Raw genomic sequence first — 17,933 nt, forward strand, 5'->3', positions numbered from 1 at the left:
AAATATAGTTCAAAGAAAAGATAAATAGTTTCCAGGGGAACGGGACTTTTACAGTGTTGCACAGCAACGATGTCGTCACTTCCGGTTGTTAACAAAACAAGCGGAGCTGATTTCTCTCTGAGCCTCGAAAATGAGTTTGTTTCTGCCCAAGTTAACGTGTAAAAAAGACATAGATGAGGTTATTAAAGGTGTGGCGGAAAAGGTCGTAGTTTTGAGGTTCGGCAGAGACGAAGACTCGGTTTGTCTCCAGCTCGACGAGATAGTAAGAAGAAGAAACTCTGTTAAATGTCTCTACAGTTTCTCCCTCTGTCTGTGTGTGAACTGGTTTTTGCTGATTTTTGTCTTCTCTGTTGTTTTTCTTTTCTCTCAGTTGTCAAAAACTGCCCACGACCTCAGCAACATGGCGTCGATCTACATCGTGGACGTGGACAGAGCTCCGATCTACACCAGATACTTTGACATCAGTTACATCCCCTCCACTGTTTTCTTCTTCAACGGGCAGCACATGAAAGTGGATTATGGGTAAATATATGATCAATACACTGGATCAGAAATGAAAGTTTTCATTATTAGTTATGCCTTTTATTATTTTCAGGTCTAAATCTCCCAGACATTGTATTTGCCACCATAGTGAAGCTTAAACCAGGATTTAAAATAGTAGCCTATCCAAATAATTTCCTATTGATAGATTAATAAATGAATGGAAAAGTTGCCTCAACTTTACTATGGTGTGTTTTATTGTGCTGTATCAGGGTAAAATATCCTGCATGATTCATTTAAAGCATTCATTTTCTTTTAAATAAATGTCTGTCAACTTTTCAGACCCATGTGGTTTAAAAAAAAAAAGAAGTAATAATTTAAAGCTGGAAGAATACCGTAATACATGGTTTGATTCACTGATTATGTATCAAGTCTATTAAACATTAAAAATGAATAAATAAATGGATAAAAAAAATCCTCAGCCCTTTGCAGAGCCAAGGATAACTGAAAGATATTGAGCCCACTGTAATATATGACAAAAAAACAGCAAATCACCACCTTTAAAAGACCACATTAGAGAATATCTAGCATTTTTGCAAAAAAAAAAGAAGAAAATCTGTCTGTTCATCCACTAAAGTCACACTTTACACATCCACATTCAAACTATAAGTTACCACAGATGCATGTGTTGTAAATAGTGAGACTCATAATGACCTGATTTGGTTGATAATTATTTTACTGTTTTTTTCTTTTCCAGCTCTCCTGATCACACCAAATTCGTGGGCAGTTTTAAGACGAAGCAGGATTTCATGGATCTGATCGAGGTCATATACAGAGGAGCCATGCGTGGGAAGATGATTGTCCAGAGTCCCATCGATCCTCAGAATATTCCCAAATACGACCTCCTCTACCATGGAATATAAACTCACCATGTTCACCGTGTCGCCTCATGACCACAGTGACTTCTCTCTGAGTGGCATCTACCACTGCTGCTCCACTAACTCACAAGAAAAAACTGTGACTGTCAGACAGAAAACAACCTCAATGTCTCAACTCAGCAGCCTTATTGAACATATTTATTTTCCAATTGAAGAAACAAAAAGTTACATTTCCTTTTAATTCTGGTCCTTTGTGAGGTTGTTGTTGTTGTTTTTTACCACACAGGTGTGCACACACTCTCCAGGCAGTGGTTTCCAACTGTGCCACTGATCAATAGGTTGCAATGGGTCACACATCAAACAGTAATGTGAACGTGCTGTGAGACAGTTTTAATAAAAATTGGTTTTTCAAGTGTTTTATAAAAAAAGACACATTACAAATATACAACAAATTAACAAATACACACAGTGTAATGGGTCTTGTTAAAATTCCTACAGTGTTATTTATTATAATCAGGATATAGTTGTATAGTTGTATCATAAGTTAATGATTGACAGAGACGATGTAAGTCCTGAGTCTCTGCAGCTTCATTCTTAATTTTTTTTTCTTGTGAAAATATCCTGTGGCACTTTGATATTTCCCATGGAAAACAGCCGTACACCAGACGCAACTAATTTATCCACTGTACATATTCTGCTGTTATAATAAACTTTTATATTTTATCATGTAACATTGTTTGTACTTTATTTTCTATTTGTTTGGAGGTAAAGTTAACTGATGACACTGGTGGGGTCACATCTGTTTACAATGTCAACACAAAGGTGTGTATAAATGTGTATTTCACACTAGCCATTTGTACAAAGACTAATATAAGAAACATTCCTCTTTGTAATGACAGAAAATTCATGATTGTTAGCAGAACTGTTGTATTCAAGTGGACCAGCTTCATACAGGTGTGCATAATGAACTTAAAAGTTTGAACAATTGACTAAATAATCATTTTTAAAGATCTACTGAACTAATAGTGAATTAAGTCTTTAGTTGCAACCTTGAATCGATGTATATTCTAATGTTACACTGTTATAACATGGCCTTCACTGTGCTCTGCAGTAGATTCACTCATTTAAATCTAAAGGTGGATCTCCACATCGACAGCCGACTCCTCGCCGTCTGATGGACGTCCTGCTGCTGCGATCTGTGGACGACTCCCACAGGATGTAACATCACTGCTCCTGTTCGTCTCCTTGGCCCAGACCGTATACAGAGCGTTGGACCTGTAGTCAAACTGCGAGCGACACAAGTCAAATAAGAGACACAGGTTATATGTGTATTTACTTAGTTCAGTTTATTTGCACATTATATAACCTACATAGAAACAATGTAAACTGAAATTAAACATTGTGCAGGAGAGGTGGAAGCCAAAAAAGGTTTATGAAAATATCTCCCCTATGTAAAAACAACAGTGGTTGTCTTCAAAGTTAAAAAAAGAAGATGATAATACAGAAATTCATAACATTAAAAATAGATAGAAAGATAAAGATTGACAGATCCAGAAGTGCTACAAATCTTTGCTAAAGAATGATTTCTTCACGTTTCACCTTTAACATCTGAACATCGAATCCAAAGACTCACTCACCTCTGACTCTTTTGCCTCTGTCGGCGCGTCCTGACTTTGCCTTTGTTTGCCTGATCAGAGGGGATTTGATGAGACAAGAATCTACCTCTGCATGAAACATGTTTTCATCATCACAATCTTGGGGTTTTTAATTTCTCACCTTTGCACTTGACAGCCGCTCCGACACTGACACAGAGCAGCACGACACTGAACACACCCAGAACAGGCCACTGCCACTGGACTCCACTGGTAGAAGATTCCTCTAAATACTCTGATAGTGAAAAAGCAAAAATGTCCCATGTTCACCACCATCAGACAGGTGAGAATCAGTAAAAATAAAATGAGCTCTCAACTTGTTCTTACATTAGTTTTTATCATCATCTCTACCTTCAGCCTGTCGTGTCACACCGGAGCGAGGGAGGCTGTGTTCGCTGTAGCTGTAGCCCAGGCTGCTGGTGTCCCGGCCCCAGTAGTAGCTGTTGGTTCGCAGCGGGAAGAAAGGCGCCATGTAGGCCTGCGCTCTCTGGGCTGGAGGGACATGCTCGCTGTCGGGGTAGGAGGCTTCACTGTGGTCCTGCAGCCACTTCTCCAGAAGCCTGATGACATCCATTTATATGACACAGCAGAGAAAATACCATTACCACAGAAACCATTGTCTTTGTTGTGTTGTTAACTCAAATCTGTGGCTAACTTGGTTGTGAACGTATAGCACAAGTTTGTTTTCAAAGGATTGCTTCACCTTTTTTTTGCACAGCCCTCATCCTGTGCAAATATACAATCCAAAGTTTAAGCAGAGGTAACGTGAGGCCTCAGCTCAGAGCTAGACAAACTGAGTGGGTATCTTCAGGAGTTACAGTCATGTTATTGCTCAGGGGGCAGTTTTTCAGCAAGCAGTCTCTACATTTGCCTCAAAAACAACTCTGTCTCGTAACGTTCTGTTATTATCTCATAGCGTGGTGAATGTGCACGTCACAACTTGTCCACCAGAGCGTTTTGGAGTTGTTGGATTGTGTATTTGATGAGTTTGATGAGGGAAACCAAGAAATCCCATGAGCCTCTGTAGTATAGCTCTGAGCAGCTCGCGGCTCTGCCCCGCCGATCTAAAAACAGCTTGCACCGATAATTAAAAGTAATGAACCTACTGCTAAAACTATAGGGATTATGGCAATGGGCCAATTTGCCAAAATGTTGAACTATCCCTTTAAATTTTAACTGTTTTGTGAAGAGGTCACTGGGGACAGGAGCGGCCAATAATCCTTTCAGTGCATATACAGCAAGTTGGTATTCAAACAGACTTTATTATAAAATAAGACAAATCTTTTAATGGGAATTGAAAAAGTTAAACTACTCGACTTACTTGTCAATGAAGCTGTGGTGCAGCATGAATATGGGGTCATTGGCTGCAGTAGGGACCAGAGACATGGTGCCGTTCATGTATCTGTGGACCAGGTTGTGCATCGAAGCATTCAGGTGTCGTGAATCATCGGGCATCTCAAAACCTTTGGAGGACAAAAGAAGAACATGTTTAACTACATTTAAAATTTCCTTGCCCTGTTTGACACAAATTGTTGAACTTCCGGTCACAGGCATTTGAAGAAAAAGAGATATCATTCATGATTTTACCTTCTAGCTTGTTCCTGAAGCTGTTCTTAGATGTTTTGTCAAATGGAGGTGTGTCAAAAAGAGGCATTGCCATGGCGTCTTGAACGTCACCGGCGGTCGGCAGCGTGCTGTAGATCAGATCCTTTCCAGGGTTGCGGATCAGATGTGTCGGAGCAGAGGGATCAGTGTGGATGCAGATGATGCCGAGACTTTCCTGATACGGACAAATGGTCTGTGGGATGAAAAGAAAAATGAGTTGGTAAATTTACTTGAGTAGCCTACTTTACTTGAGTACATATCCAGAGGATTTGTACTTTACTTGAGTATTAGATTTCTTTGGTACTTATTACTCTTACTTGAATACATTTCCAAGACAAATATTTTTTCACTTTTACTCGAGTTAATTTCTAGGAAGGCTGAAAAGTACTCTTTACTTTCAGGTCTACTCTTTTTTTTCCTTCTTTTTTTTTCTAAAATACTATTGGACACAAGCTGTGTTTGTCAAAGAAGGAAACCCTAACCCCTAAAAGCAGCACATCAGTGCAGGTTTCAAAGAGTTAATTCTCAGAAACAAGAGCTACATTCAAGACCATGCTCAAAACCCACCTTTTTAAATTAGCTTTTAATATATAATTTTTGTGTTCTATAATGTTTTCTGTGTTTTATACTGTCTCTGCTGTTTTTAACTGAATTACAATTTAAATTGCTGTATTTTATGATTTTTAAACTGTAAAGTGGCTTTGAGCATTCGAAAAAGCGCTTATAAATAAAATGTATTATTATTATTATTGAAATTAATTTAGAAAAAATTATAGAAATTCATTGATGTGAAAAATAAGAAATTTACTCTTACTCTACTCTTACTTAAAGCAGAAGTGAGTGGTCCGGTCGTTTTCGCTAATGCTGCGTTCCAGGCAGGCTTTTGAAATCGTAAATTACAGCTTCAAGTTACAACTTACGACTTTGTAGCGTTCCAGGCAACCCACTCGTGTTTTTCCGACCTGTTTTACCGGTGAAAGTCACTATAACGGCCACTCGTAACTTCCGACCGGTGAACTCGTACCAGATCGAACTGGTACCACTTCACGGTCGGAAAAATACGAGTTTCCTTGAACGCACCATAACAGTCCTCGTCGCTACGTCACCACATTCACGGCGTTCCTTGGCTGCACACACAGCCCTGCATGCCGTTCTCTCTCCTCATTGGATAAAAACTGTAGGATACGATAAATGTTTTCTCTTCGGCTCAGAGCAGAGCAGAGGGACTGACAGACCCGTGTTTCAGTCCAAACACTCTATGTAAGTGATTGCTGTCGGAAGATATAACTATTTAAGACTTATATTAACACAAATATATCACTCACTTCTGCTTTAAAGTAAATTTAAAAGCATACTCTTACTCAAGTACTGGGGTCAAGTACTCTGTGTCCATCTCTGAATATAGCTCACCTACCTTCCACGTTGAGAAAGGGGAGGCACTGTCAATACGACCGCCGGGGCCGACTCCACCAACGTACTTGTTGGTGCAGATGTTGCAGTGGTCGGTTCTGGTCCAGTCCCAGTATGGGATGTGGAAGTCCTGGTTCCCTGTGAGCTCCCTGATCTCCCTCTCGATGAAGAGCAGGAACACACGGTGCCAGAAGAGGAAAGCTGGGCCCCTGTGTGCCGCGTTGCTCTCAGACCCGGCGAAGCTCTTGGCCGAGTAGTAGTGCATCCACACGTACAGATCGTACACACTCGTGTTGTGGAACTCATAGTTCCCGTCCACCGTTGTGTCGTCGCTCGTGAGGATCACGTAACGCTCGCTGGGGCTCCGTTTGGCCTGGTGCAGGTTTTCGAGGAAGGTTTCCCTCTCAGAATCAGTCAGATCCGTTATCTCTTTCCTCTCCACATGATACCGCTGCAGACAGTGAGGGCCCCTCCAGCCCGGGAGGCACCGACCGCACTCAAACCCGTCGTAGTTCCCCCAGCATGTGCACACCGAGTCGTAGAAGGCACGAGGCCAGCTCACCCTGAAGTCCACTGGTTTTGGGAGGTCTCTGGCAGGATGTGGGGCACAGACTCCCCGTCCTGAGCTGAACCCACAGGGCGAACCCTTCCAGAGCGGGCAACACGTCCGGGTCCGCAGCGCCTCTGGTGTCGTACAAGCACGTGGAAACTGAGCCTCGACATCTCTAAGGTGGTGGCTCATCAAACAAAACAGAAGGAGCAGCCCAAATCCTTGATAGCGTGATAATAATAACACCATGGTGGAGGATGATGATGGAGTCAGATCAACTGAGACAAGCTTGTTGCTGGCTGGCAGCTTCCTTTTAAAGGGGTCATATGTGGCTCTTATACTTTGACTTTGGCTGCAATGTTTGAACAAGTGGCACGTAGGCATTTCTGTGAAGTCTCCAGACAGCTGCCTCTCTGTGTTACATCATTGGACCAGGCAATACAGGTTCACCACCACAACCTCTATACTGCATAGCTATTTAGCATTCAGGGTTAATTTTTAAATGGAAGTGAAAGCGGATGGCCCTTGTGTTTTATCACCTGTGTCAACATGAGCCCCCAAAAGGTCATCTGATGTGGTCAGTGTCCTGCGTGTGTGAGACAAAAAAGAGAGAGATAGGAAAGAGAGGAGAGGAAAAACAGAACTTTGGATGGACCAACCACAGATCACTCGTGGCTCATAGTTCGTTTTCGTTCTGGTGCTGTTTGCATCACGTGTTGTATCCATCAGTCATTGGAGGAGGCCTGTAAACACATGTCCTCTAATGATGTAATGCAGACAACAGTAATGCTAACGTGTAAGCTGTGGGGGCCTTTGTTTGTAGAAATTATATCATCAACTATTTAGCATTTGTACTTTTTATATCACATCTAATAAAACCAGACTACTCTTGAATGCTGGCTACATTTGTTATTTAACAGGTGGAAGAAAATGTGGTAAAAAAATTTTTAATAAAACGAAAAAAAAAGAGAAGAAAACCTTAAGTTTTACAAATTTCTTCAAGTATTTTCAAATAAATTCTACAAATTCCTAACAGCAAAGGTCCTGCCCCCTCCTGCTTTAGTTGCTAATTAACTTCTGGTTTAGTTTTCATTATAAAGAAATCTCCACAGTGGATATAGGCTAGTTTTCTTTATGAAAAACAGATACTGGAAGTTATATGTTATTATATGACAATACAATTCAAACATATAACAGCAACATATCAGGTGAGGTCTTTATCTTTCCTAACTTCCATGGACAGAAAATGTAGCCTACGTGTGCCACCTGGATAATCTACAACAGAAATCTTTTGTTCACAACAGAAACACCACTTTAAACTTAATGCAATAATAGAATAGAAACATTTTATTCACTTAAAAGAAAAAAAGAAAGAAAAAAATAACATTGGCTTGTGCACAAATCAGTATTAGGGCCCCCTTTTGGCCCCAGTGGCACCTGTTGGTGGAAACGCTTTTATTGTGAAAATCCGTCGTACCGGAAGTGTCACAGCGGAACCGGAAGTAGCGGCGCTGCACAGCAATGGCAGCGACCTTGTACCGAGCATGATGTCTACAACAGTTTGATTAGTTTACCACCTAAAATGCTCCTTTATCGGTCACACACAGGGACAGATTTGTATTTATAGCTCCACTGTGAAAGTTAGCGAGATGATTTCGTTGATCAAAGCTGCTGTCGGCGGATTGACGGGTGTTTGTAAAGCCCCCGGTCACCTCCAAGGTAAATTAACATCATAATTAATAAGCCTGTGAATATTCTCATTTGTCCAGCTCATAGTTATCTCAAAGAAATTTAAATAGAAAGCAAATGGACTTGGTTATTTGTCTAGGAAGACGTTTCACCTCTCATCCAAGAGGCTTCATCAGTTCATGAACGCATCTGACCAGGCTGGGACTGGTCCTAGCCTTATAATGAATAGCTTTATTGTATACTTTTTTTTTTTTTATATATATATATATATATATATTTGTTCATTTAACAGACACAGTGTACGTATAAACATGGTGTAAGTGTCTGAGCAGGGTTAGCCCAGGATGTTTCTTCTTACTACTACTACTTAACCCTAATCAGTGAAAAACAACATGCCGTTAAAATGGTGATTAAAGTCAAATGTAAACATGCAGATCAATAATATAAAGTGTACAGGTGATATGTATAATGCAGGGCTTCAATATGCTATAAATGGTTGGGTCCCAGCAGAAGACATTCAAAAGCAAAGTGATGTTATCTCCTGTACAGAGGATGGCAAGGAGTATTAGGAATATGATTGTTGACTAAATTGATTACGAATAACCAACTTATTATGTGGAGGCATAAACTTTATTAAACACTCAGGTCCATAATACAAGACACACAATACACAAAACAATACATATATTAAAAAATATGAAAGCTAAGTTTCTAAAGGCATAAAAAGTTACTTTATGTTAGTCAAGCTAAAATAAGTTTGTTCTAGTCGAGTCTACACATACATTAGGTTTCTTAACACATTTAACACATGCGTTTACAAACACTGCATTTGCACTGAACCAACTTGGTCTATTAAATAATGTTCTTAGGACATTATTATAATCAACCTGGAGACTTGCCTAACACAATGAAACAAGTGAAAGTAAAACAGAGGCAACTGTTCCATTAAACTGAATAAATAAATAAATAAATATAATTTGTGGCTTATTAGCAGTAATTTGATCATTTTGCATCAGGAAGAGTCTGTTGTTTTACCTAGACCATCGTCATGCTAACATGTCGTCTGCTGTTTCTCCCACAGGTCCTTTGTGCAGCCATTTGAAAGTCCTAGCTGCTGGGTTTAAAACACACGACATCCCTCCAGACTTCAGTGGTAATTTACAACAAGTTCCTACAATTTTTCATTCATATGTTATTCCATGTAATGCATAATGCATGTACACAGTTATATGGAGAGTTCACTGTCGTCTGTGTTTGAAACTGTATGTTGACATAGTTCTCATCTTTTGATTCTATTTTGTGATATTTCCTGAAGATGTGGTGCTGCCAGAGAAACCCAAGCTGAAGTTTATAGCCAAGGTACCAGACCTTAAAAGGGTGAGGAAAGAGATGAAGAAGCTGCGCGATATCCGAGGCCAAGCCAAGACAGCAAATGACTTCACTACAGGACAGTACGCTATTGTGGTGAGTGCATTTATTTTGTGTTAACACTGTTGTTACCGCTGCTTGAAATAGGAAGATTATAGTACCTACAAGTAGTCTTTCAAACCTGTCTATAATATGAAACCGTAGGTAACTGCCTATTGCCAAACTTGTGATACCAACTGTTATAAATGTCACAGTCCAGACAGGATACAAGTGCAAAGTGTTCTGACATTTGTTATTTTAATCATAGAATTATATAGAAACATTTAAAACTTAAAATTTACATTTATGGAAAATAGAAAATGACTCACTTTAAAGGAGAAATGTAGTGATTCAAATACATGATAATTATGACTCACTCTTGCGTCAAGAACAATAATATTTATGACCATTTCTGACTTATGGAAATTATCGACATTCACTTTTTTAATAAATGTTTTCCCTTACACATATTGAAACTCAGGTGAAAAATACAAAGTGTTGAATTGAATTCCTCTTTCTCTGTCTCGCTCTGTTATATTCAGGCCATGGGAGGGGGCTACCTCCACTGGGGTCACATAGAGATGATGCGTCTAACCATCAACCGCAAGATGGATTCCCGGACCACATTTGCCCGCTGGCGCGTCGACGGCCCGTATAAGCCCATCACACGTAAAGGCCTCGGTCAGCGCATGGGCGGAGGAAAGGGAGCCATCGACCACTACGTGACACCTGTCCGCTATGGTCGCTTCATCGTGGAGGTGGGAGGGAAGGTGGAGCTGGGGGAGGTTCAGCATATCCTGACCGAAGTGGCAAAGAAGCTTCCATTCCCGGCTCAGGTGAGATGACGGATACAGTTTAGTTACTGTTTTGATACATGCATTATATCCTGAAAGAGTTCCTCTTAATGTAGCTTTAATACTCAAGTCTATAAGTGGTGACTTATATGATAGGACTTTTAATTTGATGGATCAATTACACTCAGACACTTTACTAAAACGTTTTTGTGCAAAATATAAGATTTTAACCTTCACTAAGGTCGGACTTGTGTACTGTTTTTTTATTCCAGTATTTTTTAGCAATCCGTTTATTGAATTTTACATAACAAAAAAAACATTAGTTCTCCCTACAATAGTAATTACAGATATAAATCCAACATACCACAGACGAGATACCACCCCCCCACCCCCACCCCTCCAGCACCAAGCCCCGATATGTACACATATAGTTAAAAGGCAAAGAAAAACAAAAAAAAAGATGGGTTGATAAAGGAAGAGGGAAAGAGGATAAATAAATGAACAAGTAAATAAATTAATGTGTAGATAAAATGAGTAGATAAAATAAATAATAACAATAGAAATACTAATATAAATAAATAAGATAAACAAAGAAGCACAAATGTCTAAATTGGCAGATAATAAAAATATAAATCAATTAAAGGACTTGTGTACTGTTTGAATGTATTAGTTTATCTAGGTGTAGATGGTAATATATTTATATGACGTGAAGAAAGTTGAGCAAAGACATTCTAACAGTTTGATTAGTTTTTAATTTCTTCCTTGGTGTCTGCTGTATATGTTACAATATTTTCTTATTCTTATGTATTTACTCCAGGTGGTGAGCAGAGAGAGCCTTGCAGCCATGCACAAGAAGCAGGCTGAACTGGAGCAGAACAACCAGAACCCCTGGACCTTTAAGATGATCGCACGGGGCAACATGATGGGCATCAGGAAGGTGATCAGTCCATTTGACCTGCACAATCACGGACGCTTCACAGGCAAATTTCACCTCCCAGGAAGAGTGTGACAGCCACACTGTCATCCTGTGCCACCACCCAGACCACACCATTGAAGAGGCAACCACAACCTCTAACTCTTGATCTTTCATTTTCGCTTTTTTTTAAAAAAAGAAGAAAAAAAGAAACATATTTGTGTTTGACATGTTTTTGTTCTCTGTTTATAAAAAATAAACCACATTATGTATTTCAGTTTCATATGGTGACTGCAGTGTGTTGGTAGAGTCTTTCTGTCTAATCAATTGCAAAAAGATAACAAAAAAAAAAAGAGAGGTTTAAACAAATCTCTACAGATTTCAGTATTCACTAGTATTCACTACTAACAAGTCACAGCCAGACACAGCTCTGAGGAAGTGATGAGTTTCCGTTACTGACATAAGAGATGCTAGTCAAACAGCTACACAAAGCAACAGTTGCTAGGGCACAACATCATTGCCTTTCATTTGCTGCAAACCATTTAAATTACATTATATTCAAAGATGGTATTGAAATAAACAAATGCGTTCTTACCAAGAATCTCTAATGTGAACATTGTCAACATTTCCCTTTAAACAACAAATGTCAAAAAAGTACCCAATATGTCCATATATTGTTTTTCTTTTTCATGTTTACAGAAAGATGGAGAAAAAAAACATATCCTATCACAGAGTATGTTTTTAACAGTCACTTTGATCGAAATGGCTCAGTTAAACAAGTACCATTATACTGTATCTATGAACATGACTGTGAACAAGTACTACAGCCAAATCACCCATCTATTATTTGCCCTGTTCCAGTTCTCGCAGGCAGGGTTTTCGCCTTGCCACAGTCAAAACTACAATATCTAAAAGAGCTGCGTTTAATTTCAGCCTACGGTGTGCAGCATTCACATGTGGTGTACCCATGTGTGATACATCAATAGTTTTGTAACACATCGGTAACTTGATTTAAGGTCAATATTTGAACAGGGGGGAAGAATCACTGCCTGTCAGGATCAGCTCAGGGGAAAAGTTTGTCGACTTCCACGCATGCGCAGTAGTAACTGTTCGAAAACGGCAGCGCGAAAAGGGAGCTCTGTCACCAACAACAACAACTAGGCTAGTTTGTCAACTATCTATGTACTTTGTGACTTTATGCGCACGACGTTTGTGTTTTAACTTTACATAAGTATAGGTGTTAATTTACACAACGAGAGTCCCAGTTTGTTGTTGCTTTACTTCCGCTATTTCATTATCGTTAGCGTAGCCAGACGCTGAAGACGCTGAAGTTATGAAACCCGTACGGGGCTCCAACCGGGCGGCATCGAAAGCACCGAAGGCGAAAAATAAGAAAAAACCCGACAAGACGACGAAACCACAAGAAACAGAGAATGAGGTAAGATTAAGTTTAATCTTAACACCATGACGTTAGATTTGACGTCTGTGTCGTCCTGTCTTTACTTGAAACGTGTAGGTGGGGGCGAGACTGGGGCTGGTTGAGTCAACGCTTGTTGCTAGGAAACCATAAGTGTCCTAAACTAGGTTATTTAGTGGGGCAGATAAGCAAAAATAATTGTGCGTTTTAATGACTAAAGCATGAAACTTTCAGCATTTCATCTACATACCCCAAGGTTTAATTTCAGACGTGGCTGACCTTTAGGGGTCTTTAGGGGTCTTTTTCCACATTATTCTCCATTGGAAACCTATCACAAAATATCACAAAATCCTGGAGGGTCTATATAATGTTGCATTGTTGATGTGCATTATTAATGTAACTGTTTTTTTGGTCAATTTAATGTGAACATGAATATTTTTATTAATACACCAGGTTAGAGATGTCCATATTGTACAATTTGCAAAATTAGTTTTGTGAAAATCTCTTTCATATCCAAGCAAAATGGTATTAATTAAAACTGAAATAGCTCTAAATGAATCAATATTGAATCGAATTGGGACCTTCTGAATCTGAATCAAATCAATGCAGTAAATCAGTAGTGATACCCAGCCCTAATCCTGAAATATATGCAGATGCAGATATATAAGTTGGCAAAAAACTATAATTGCCTTGATGTAGTGATCCCGAATATAAAAAGTGGCTCAACTTACCCCAGTCTCCCCTGATGTCTTCACTTTAGGACATGGAGGGCAGTGACAGTGACGTCGTCCAACCAAAACCGGCACAGAAGAGGAAAGGTAAGAGCAGCAGCTTTGAACTGGGTGAACAGTAAAAATATGAGATGATGTCGGGAAAAGGGTGGAGCACACTGTCAGTGTCTATGAACCAAACCAGATACTGTTTGTGTCCTGAACAGCTGCAAGGTCACCCTCAGTGTCAACGAAAGCCAAAAAAGCCAAAGGACAGGAAAACTGGGTGCTGATGCCGCGGTCCTCCATCAGTGCTCTGGAAAACCTAATGGACTTATCACTATTGTAAGTTTCACAACTTTTACTCCATGTTACACTCTGGTTTCTAGTTTTAAAAGTGTAATTGTCATGACCTACCAAGTGATACAGTATGCAAAAATGTGGGTGAAATACACATTTCATTGTTTTTTTATATGAAAACATATGAAATGGACCATTATTTAAATGTTAGTTCAGGGTTATGTTTTTCTTTCAGCAGAAAATACCATGCCATGGTCAAACCTTAAAAAGAGGCTGGCTAAGTAATACAAAGTTTAGCTCCAAACTCACTGTAATGAATATTTTGCAACAGTTCCCACAGTTCCCTGACTTGAACTTAATCACTGAGAATCTGTTGGAAGCTCTTTTGTTTTGAACTTTTGTTTTCCTGTGTTAACAGAGCAACTCTTCCTTTGACACGGACAGAGAAGAAGGAGAGCCAGGAACATCTGAACATAATAAAAAACCGGTGAGCATCAAGTCAGATATTGAAATATAGTCATTAACATAAACTATTCACAAGAGTTAGCAGAAAGAAATGGCGATATACCCAACAAAACTGAATGTTTACTTATTAGTAAATGTAGTATTACCAATGTATTGCCTCAGAAAGGTAGTATAGCAGCTGGCTTGAAAACTGTTCTGTGCATTGTTTTCCTTTGTATTTCCTTTCGATCATTGGTTTCAGATGGCATCATTTTGTACAATGATGATTTGATATATCATCATATAATGTTGAATTGAGTAAACATTAATTTCTACTATTGATTTGAAATATTATTGTTCTTGTTCTCTCATTTATTTCTCAATCTTTTCAGGTTCCTTGCTCAGTGTGCACAGCTCAAAGTTCCAGCGCAGAAACAAAAAGATGTGAAGCTTTCATCCCATCGCCACCAGGAGGAGTCCAAGAAATCTGTGGTTGGAGAGAAGACACTGGGAACACTGGAGGTGAAAAACACTGTAGTCGGAGGCGGGAGCTACAATCAGAGTGTGATGATTTCAAAATGGAATTTATTTGATTAGTTTTACTTTGTGGTTAGTACTGGAACAATTATTTAATAATCATACATACTATAGAAGATGTGTGTCAACAGATATAGATTCTATATAATCCACGTAAGGAAATAATGTCTGTAGCATTTGTGTGTTACAATTGGTTTCGTTGTGCGGTTTTTCAGGAAGACTTGAGGGCAGTGGTCCGAGCTCTTGAGAATGCAGAGGAGGAGACGACCTCTTTACAACACACATGCCGCACACTGAGGGATCAGGTGGAGGAAGAGGAAGAGAAAGCTAAAGAGGTGCAAAACTCTCGCACAAGCATATAGAAACAAAAGCATGCACATCAAGCAAATGTTATGCTGTGTTTTTGAATATGTTCAGAAGAGGAATATTCTGTTGTAAAAATGCACAAAGGCTAATTCTGTCTTTTAGATTTTACTTCATTAAATGGGCCATGCCATTAACATAGACATAAGAATTGAGGTGACCCAGAAACAGAAGTGTTAGATTGTGGTTCTCCGATACACAGATATCAGCCAGTTGTACGTGACTTGTTGAACAGCATGGTGAAATGTGACTGTTTTGACAAAATTGTTTGTTTGCTTGCCTGTTGTTGAGAAAACAACTCAAGGCGGCGACGGCGAGTATAAAATATGTCTGTTTTCTGTCAGAAAAACGAGACTTAAATCACATGAAACCAGAGATTTACACAATTATACCATTTATCTCAACAATTAGGTTAAGACATTGAATTCTACATATGAATTATCTCTCTTCCTGTTTTTTTTCATACAAGCGTTTGAAGATAGCTGAACATGCAGTTCTGAACCTTCCAGCTTACCCTCCACCGAAAGATGAATTGATATTAGAGGTGAGTGAAAGGGCGTCACTCCTCTGCAGTATGTGTGATGTATTTGTCATGTTTCGCAATTTTACTATTTAACACGTCCACATTGTTCTTCTTTTTGTGAATAAGTTGTGAAAAGTATTGGTTGGTTCTTCCTTTTCACTGTAACAGGAAAGTCTAAACATGTTCCCTGTGTTGCAACGTCTCTGTACTGCTGCAATAGAAAAAATGAAATATGTCTTGTGCAAGGCACAGAGAGAGACTGTGGTATTACATAGGCTGATCTTTTCAGCTACAGGTCAAATATTTGTTTTTGTTTTAGTTTCAGACAACATTTTGCAAGTTGCTATGCATTTACCTGAAACACGTGAAACTATACAGTGGCACTGATGTTTTTTTCTTTCTTTCTTTCTCAGAATTGGATGAGAAAATTGATAACAGACAGTGACTCAGAGGCCACTGCCCAGAAACTGGGAGAAGTTCTGCAAAAATCAGAGGCCATCCATGATGCGCAGGTGCTACTGCTACATGCACACAAACATGCTGATCAGCTGCTTAACGCTAACTTCACCTAGATCAGTATCTCCTTGCACAAGCCTGCAACTTTTTCTTTTTGGAAAAAAGGGGAAATTCACTGTTCAAAGTGGTGTGTGCATACATTCATGGGAGTTTTGCTGCATAGGGAACTAGTACATGGTCACAGTGACATGGTTCTACTTTTGCTTTTGTGGGGCATTTGCAGTAAGAATATATAACTTAAAAGTAGACAAACAGTGGTAATATTAATGCTTAACAGGGCAACCGTGTGAATTGTTGGCAAAAGCAAAGAAATATCATGTAAGAAGGTAAAAAAAACAAAACAAATGTCTGCTATGTTTTTGAAACTCAGTGAATTGGCACCCACACTCTGCAACGTGTTGCACCTTGTCCCCTCTCTGTATTTCTGCTCTCAGTTTAAAAAAAACATCATTCAGTTGATTGTGAACATTAAAGATTGAACTGATGGTCACACCATGGATGCGGTTTGCGGTGGAAAGAAACTCCCAGTATCGAATCTCAATCATAATTTAAGCCTATACACAGTACACCAAAACAGTATAAAGACACACTGTATTTGTAAATAAAGACTGATTGTGGTTAATTCAAGTTCTGCATTCTATAGAAAAGTGTAGACAATGATCAGATGTAATTAAAAGATTAGAATCTGATTTAGCTAAATTGACTTTTGTTTATTGTTGTTTTATTGTGGACAGAAAATCAATGTAAAGTGCTACGATTTATTACAGTTCAATCCCTATAAATACAAAGTAAATGAACAGAAATGCCATCTTTGCATAAATCAGGTACAGTTATATGCTGTACATTCACAACACGATAATGATCCTGCTACCTACAGACACACAGGATATTCAATATGTATGTTATTCTATATGTGCAAGTAAGCAACAGATAATAGCTGTTTTAACATGGAAATCCCATAGTGGTTGGAGAACAGTTTCCCATGTCAGCATATGCCTGAAGCATTGATCACTGGTTCGGCTCCCGATTGCTTGTCTCTCTCTATGCTGTCTATCTAATAAAGGCATAAAATACCACTAAAATATCTTTAAAAAACAAAAGTCCCATGCATGAATGAACAGATGATCAGTTTCTGGTTCAATGATGGAGTATCAGTTCCTGGGATCGTACTGACACAGTCCACACAGGTTAATGCTCTCACTCACGTGACAGCGGTGACTCTGGGGTCCACGAGCTGCGACATTGATATGTGTGGACTTTGTGTGGGTCTGTTGTTTACAAAGAAGGTGTTTCCATCCTCCCCTGTAAAAGATGATTCATGATTTAAGCTCCATGCCGATTATGACAGTTCTTTTCAGCGTGTCGCAACAAATCGGCATTTCTAGAGTCTTCAGTCATCAAGTTTTTTTTACTGACTGTGTATCTTCTTGTTCTTCCTTGACTGTAGAGAAACACAGCCTCCTTCACAGCTTGATGAGATGTGGCTTTGCCCCTCTGCACATTGTGGTTTTCACACTTTTGACAAGACATGGGGGGTTGAGCTGTATTTCTCAGCCAGGTCCTTTGAATGGGTCCAAGCCTTTGAGTTAATTAATCATTTGCATGCCAACGAGCCCCGTCAGAGGGGAACTCGTATTTGTTATCTGGTGACTTGGCAGAAGTGGGTGCAGTCAAACTATGATTCAACTTTGATCACATTTAGTTATAGTCAGATCACCCCACATGATTACATCTCTACATGTTGA

The 17,933-nt window shown here is 39.3% G+C and overlaps 4 protein-coding genes across 4 annotated transcripts; 3 read left to right on the forward strand and 1 right to left on the reverse strand.

The window, feature by feature from the left end:
• The first annotated feature begins 61 nt into the window (after positions 1–61).
• txnl4b (thioredoxin-like 4B) lies at positions 62–2,034 on the forward strand. The gene is made up of 3 exons (XM_083994268.1): positions 62–262; positions 371–522; positions 1,238–2,034. The coding sequence occupies exons 1-3, from the start codon at positions 131–133 to the stop codon at positions 1,401–1,403; spliced, it is 450 nt and encodes a 149-aa protein (XP_083850394.1). The 5' UTR covers positions 62–130; the 3' UTR covers positions 1,404–2,034.
• Positions 2,035–2,488: 454 nt separating this feature from the next.
• LOC311008082 (tyrosinase-like) lies at positions 2,489–6,767 on the reverse strand (the record flags this gene model as incomplete). The annotated part of the gene is made up of 6 exons (XM_084001517.1): positions 2,489–2,644; positions 3,135–3,160; positions 3,362–3,570; positions 4,332–4,473; positions 4,598–4,808; positions 6,030–6,767. The coding sequence occupies 6 exons, from the start codon at positions 6,765–6,767 to the stop codon at positions 2,489–2,491; spliced, it is 1,482 nt and encodes a 493-aa protein (XP_083857643.1).
• A 1,302-nt stretch (positions 6,768–8,069) lies between these two features.
• On the forward strand, positions 8,070–11,565 carry mrpl16 (mitochondrial ribosomal protein L16). Its single transcript, XM_083994206.1, has 5 exons — positions 8,070–8,294; positions 9,346–9,417; positions 9,580–9,728; positions 10,214–10,507; positions 11,283–11,565. Exons 1-5 carry the CDS (start codon positions 8,225–8,227, stop codon positions 11,472–11,474), a joined length of 777 nt encoding a protein of 258 aa, XP_083850332.1. The 5' UTR covers positions 8,070–8,224; the 3' UTR covers positions 11,475–11,565.
• Positions 11,566–12,711: 1,146 nt separating this feature from the next.
• Positions 12,712–16,244, forward strand: cenpq (centromere protein Q; the record flags this gene model as incomplete). Its single annotated transcript, XM_084001518.1, has 7 exons — positions 12,712–12,816; positions 13,556–13,613; positions 13,733–13,850; positions 14,224–14,292; positions 14,642–14,771; positions 15,002–15,121; positions 16,086–16,244. 7 exons carry the CDS (start codon positions 12,712–12,714, stop codon positions 16,242–16,244), a joined length of 759 nt encoding a protein of 252 aa, XP_083857644.1.
• Positions 16,245–17,933: the final 1,689 nt, after the last annotated feature.

The sequence above is a fragment of the Trachurus trachurus genome, assembly GCF_905171665.1.
Source record: "Trachurus trachurus genome assembly, chromosome: 3".
NCBI lineage: Eukaryota > Metazoa > Chordata > Actinopteri > Carangiformes > Carangidae > Trachurus > Trachurus trachurus.

Bases quoted from the DNA above. Each gene is read 5' to 3' on its own strand.
- txnl4b (XM_083994268.1), top strand. From the start codon at position 131: ATGAGTTTGTTTCTGCCCAAGTTAACGTGTAAAAAAGACATAGATGAG. The intron at 263-370 runs GTAAGAAGAAGA...CTTTTCTCTCAG, and splicing joins GTCTCCAGCTCGACGAGATA to TTGTCAAAAACTGCCCACGA. The intron at 523-1,237 runs GTAAATATATGA...TTTCTTTTCCAG, and splicing joins CACATGAAAGTGGATTATGG to CTCTCCTGATCACACCAAAT.
- mrpl16 (XM_083994206.1), top strand. From the start codon at position 8,225: ATGATTTCGTTGATCAAAGCTGCTGTCGGCGGATTGACGGGTGTTTGT. The intron at 9,418-9,579 runs GTAATTTACAAC...TATTTCCTGAAG, and splicing joins CATCCCTCCAGACTTCAGTG to ATGTGGTGCTGCCAGAGAAA. The intron at 10,508-11,282 runs GTGAGATGACGG...TATTTACTCCAG, and splicing joins AGCTTCCATTCCCGGCTCAG to GTGGTGAGCAGAGAGAGCCT.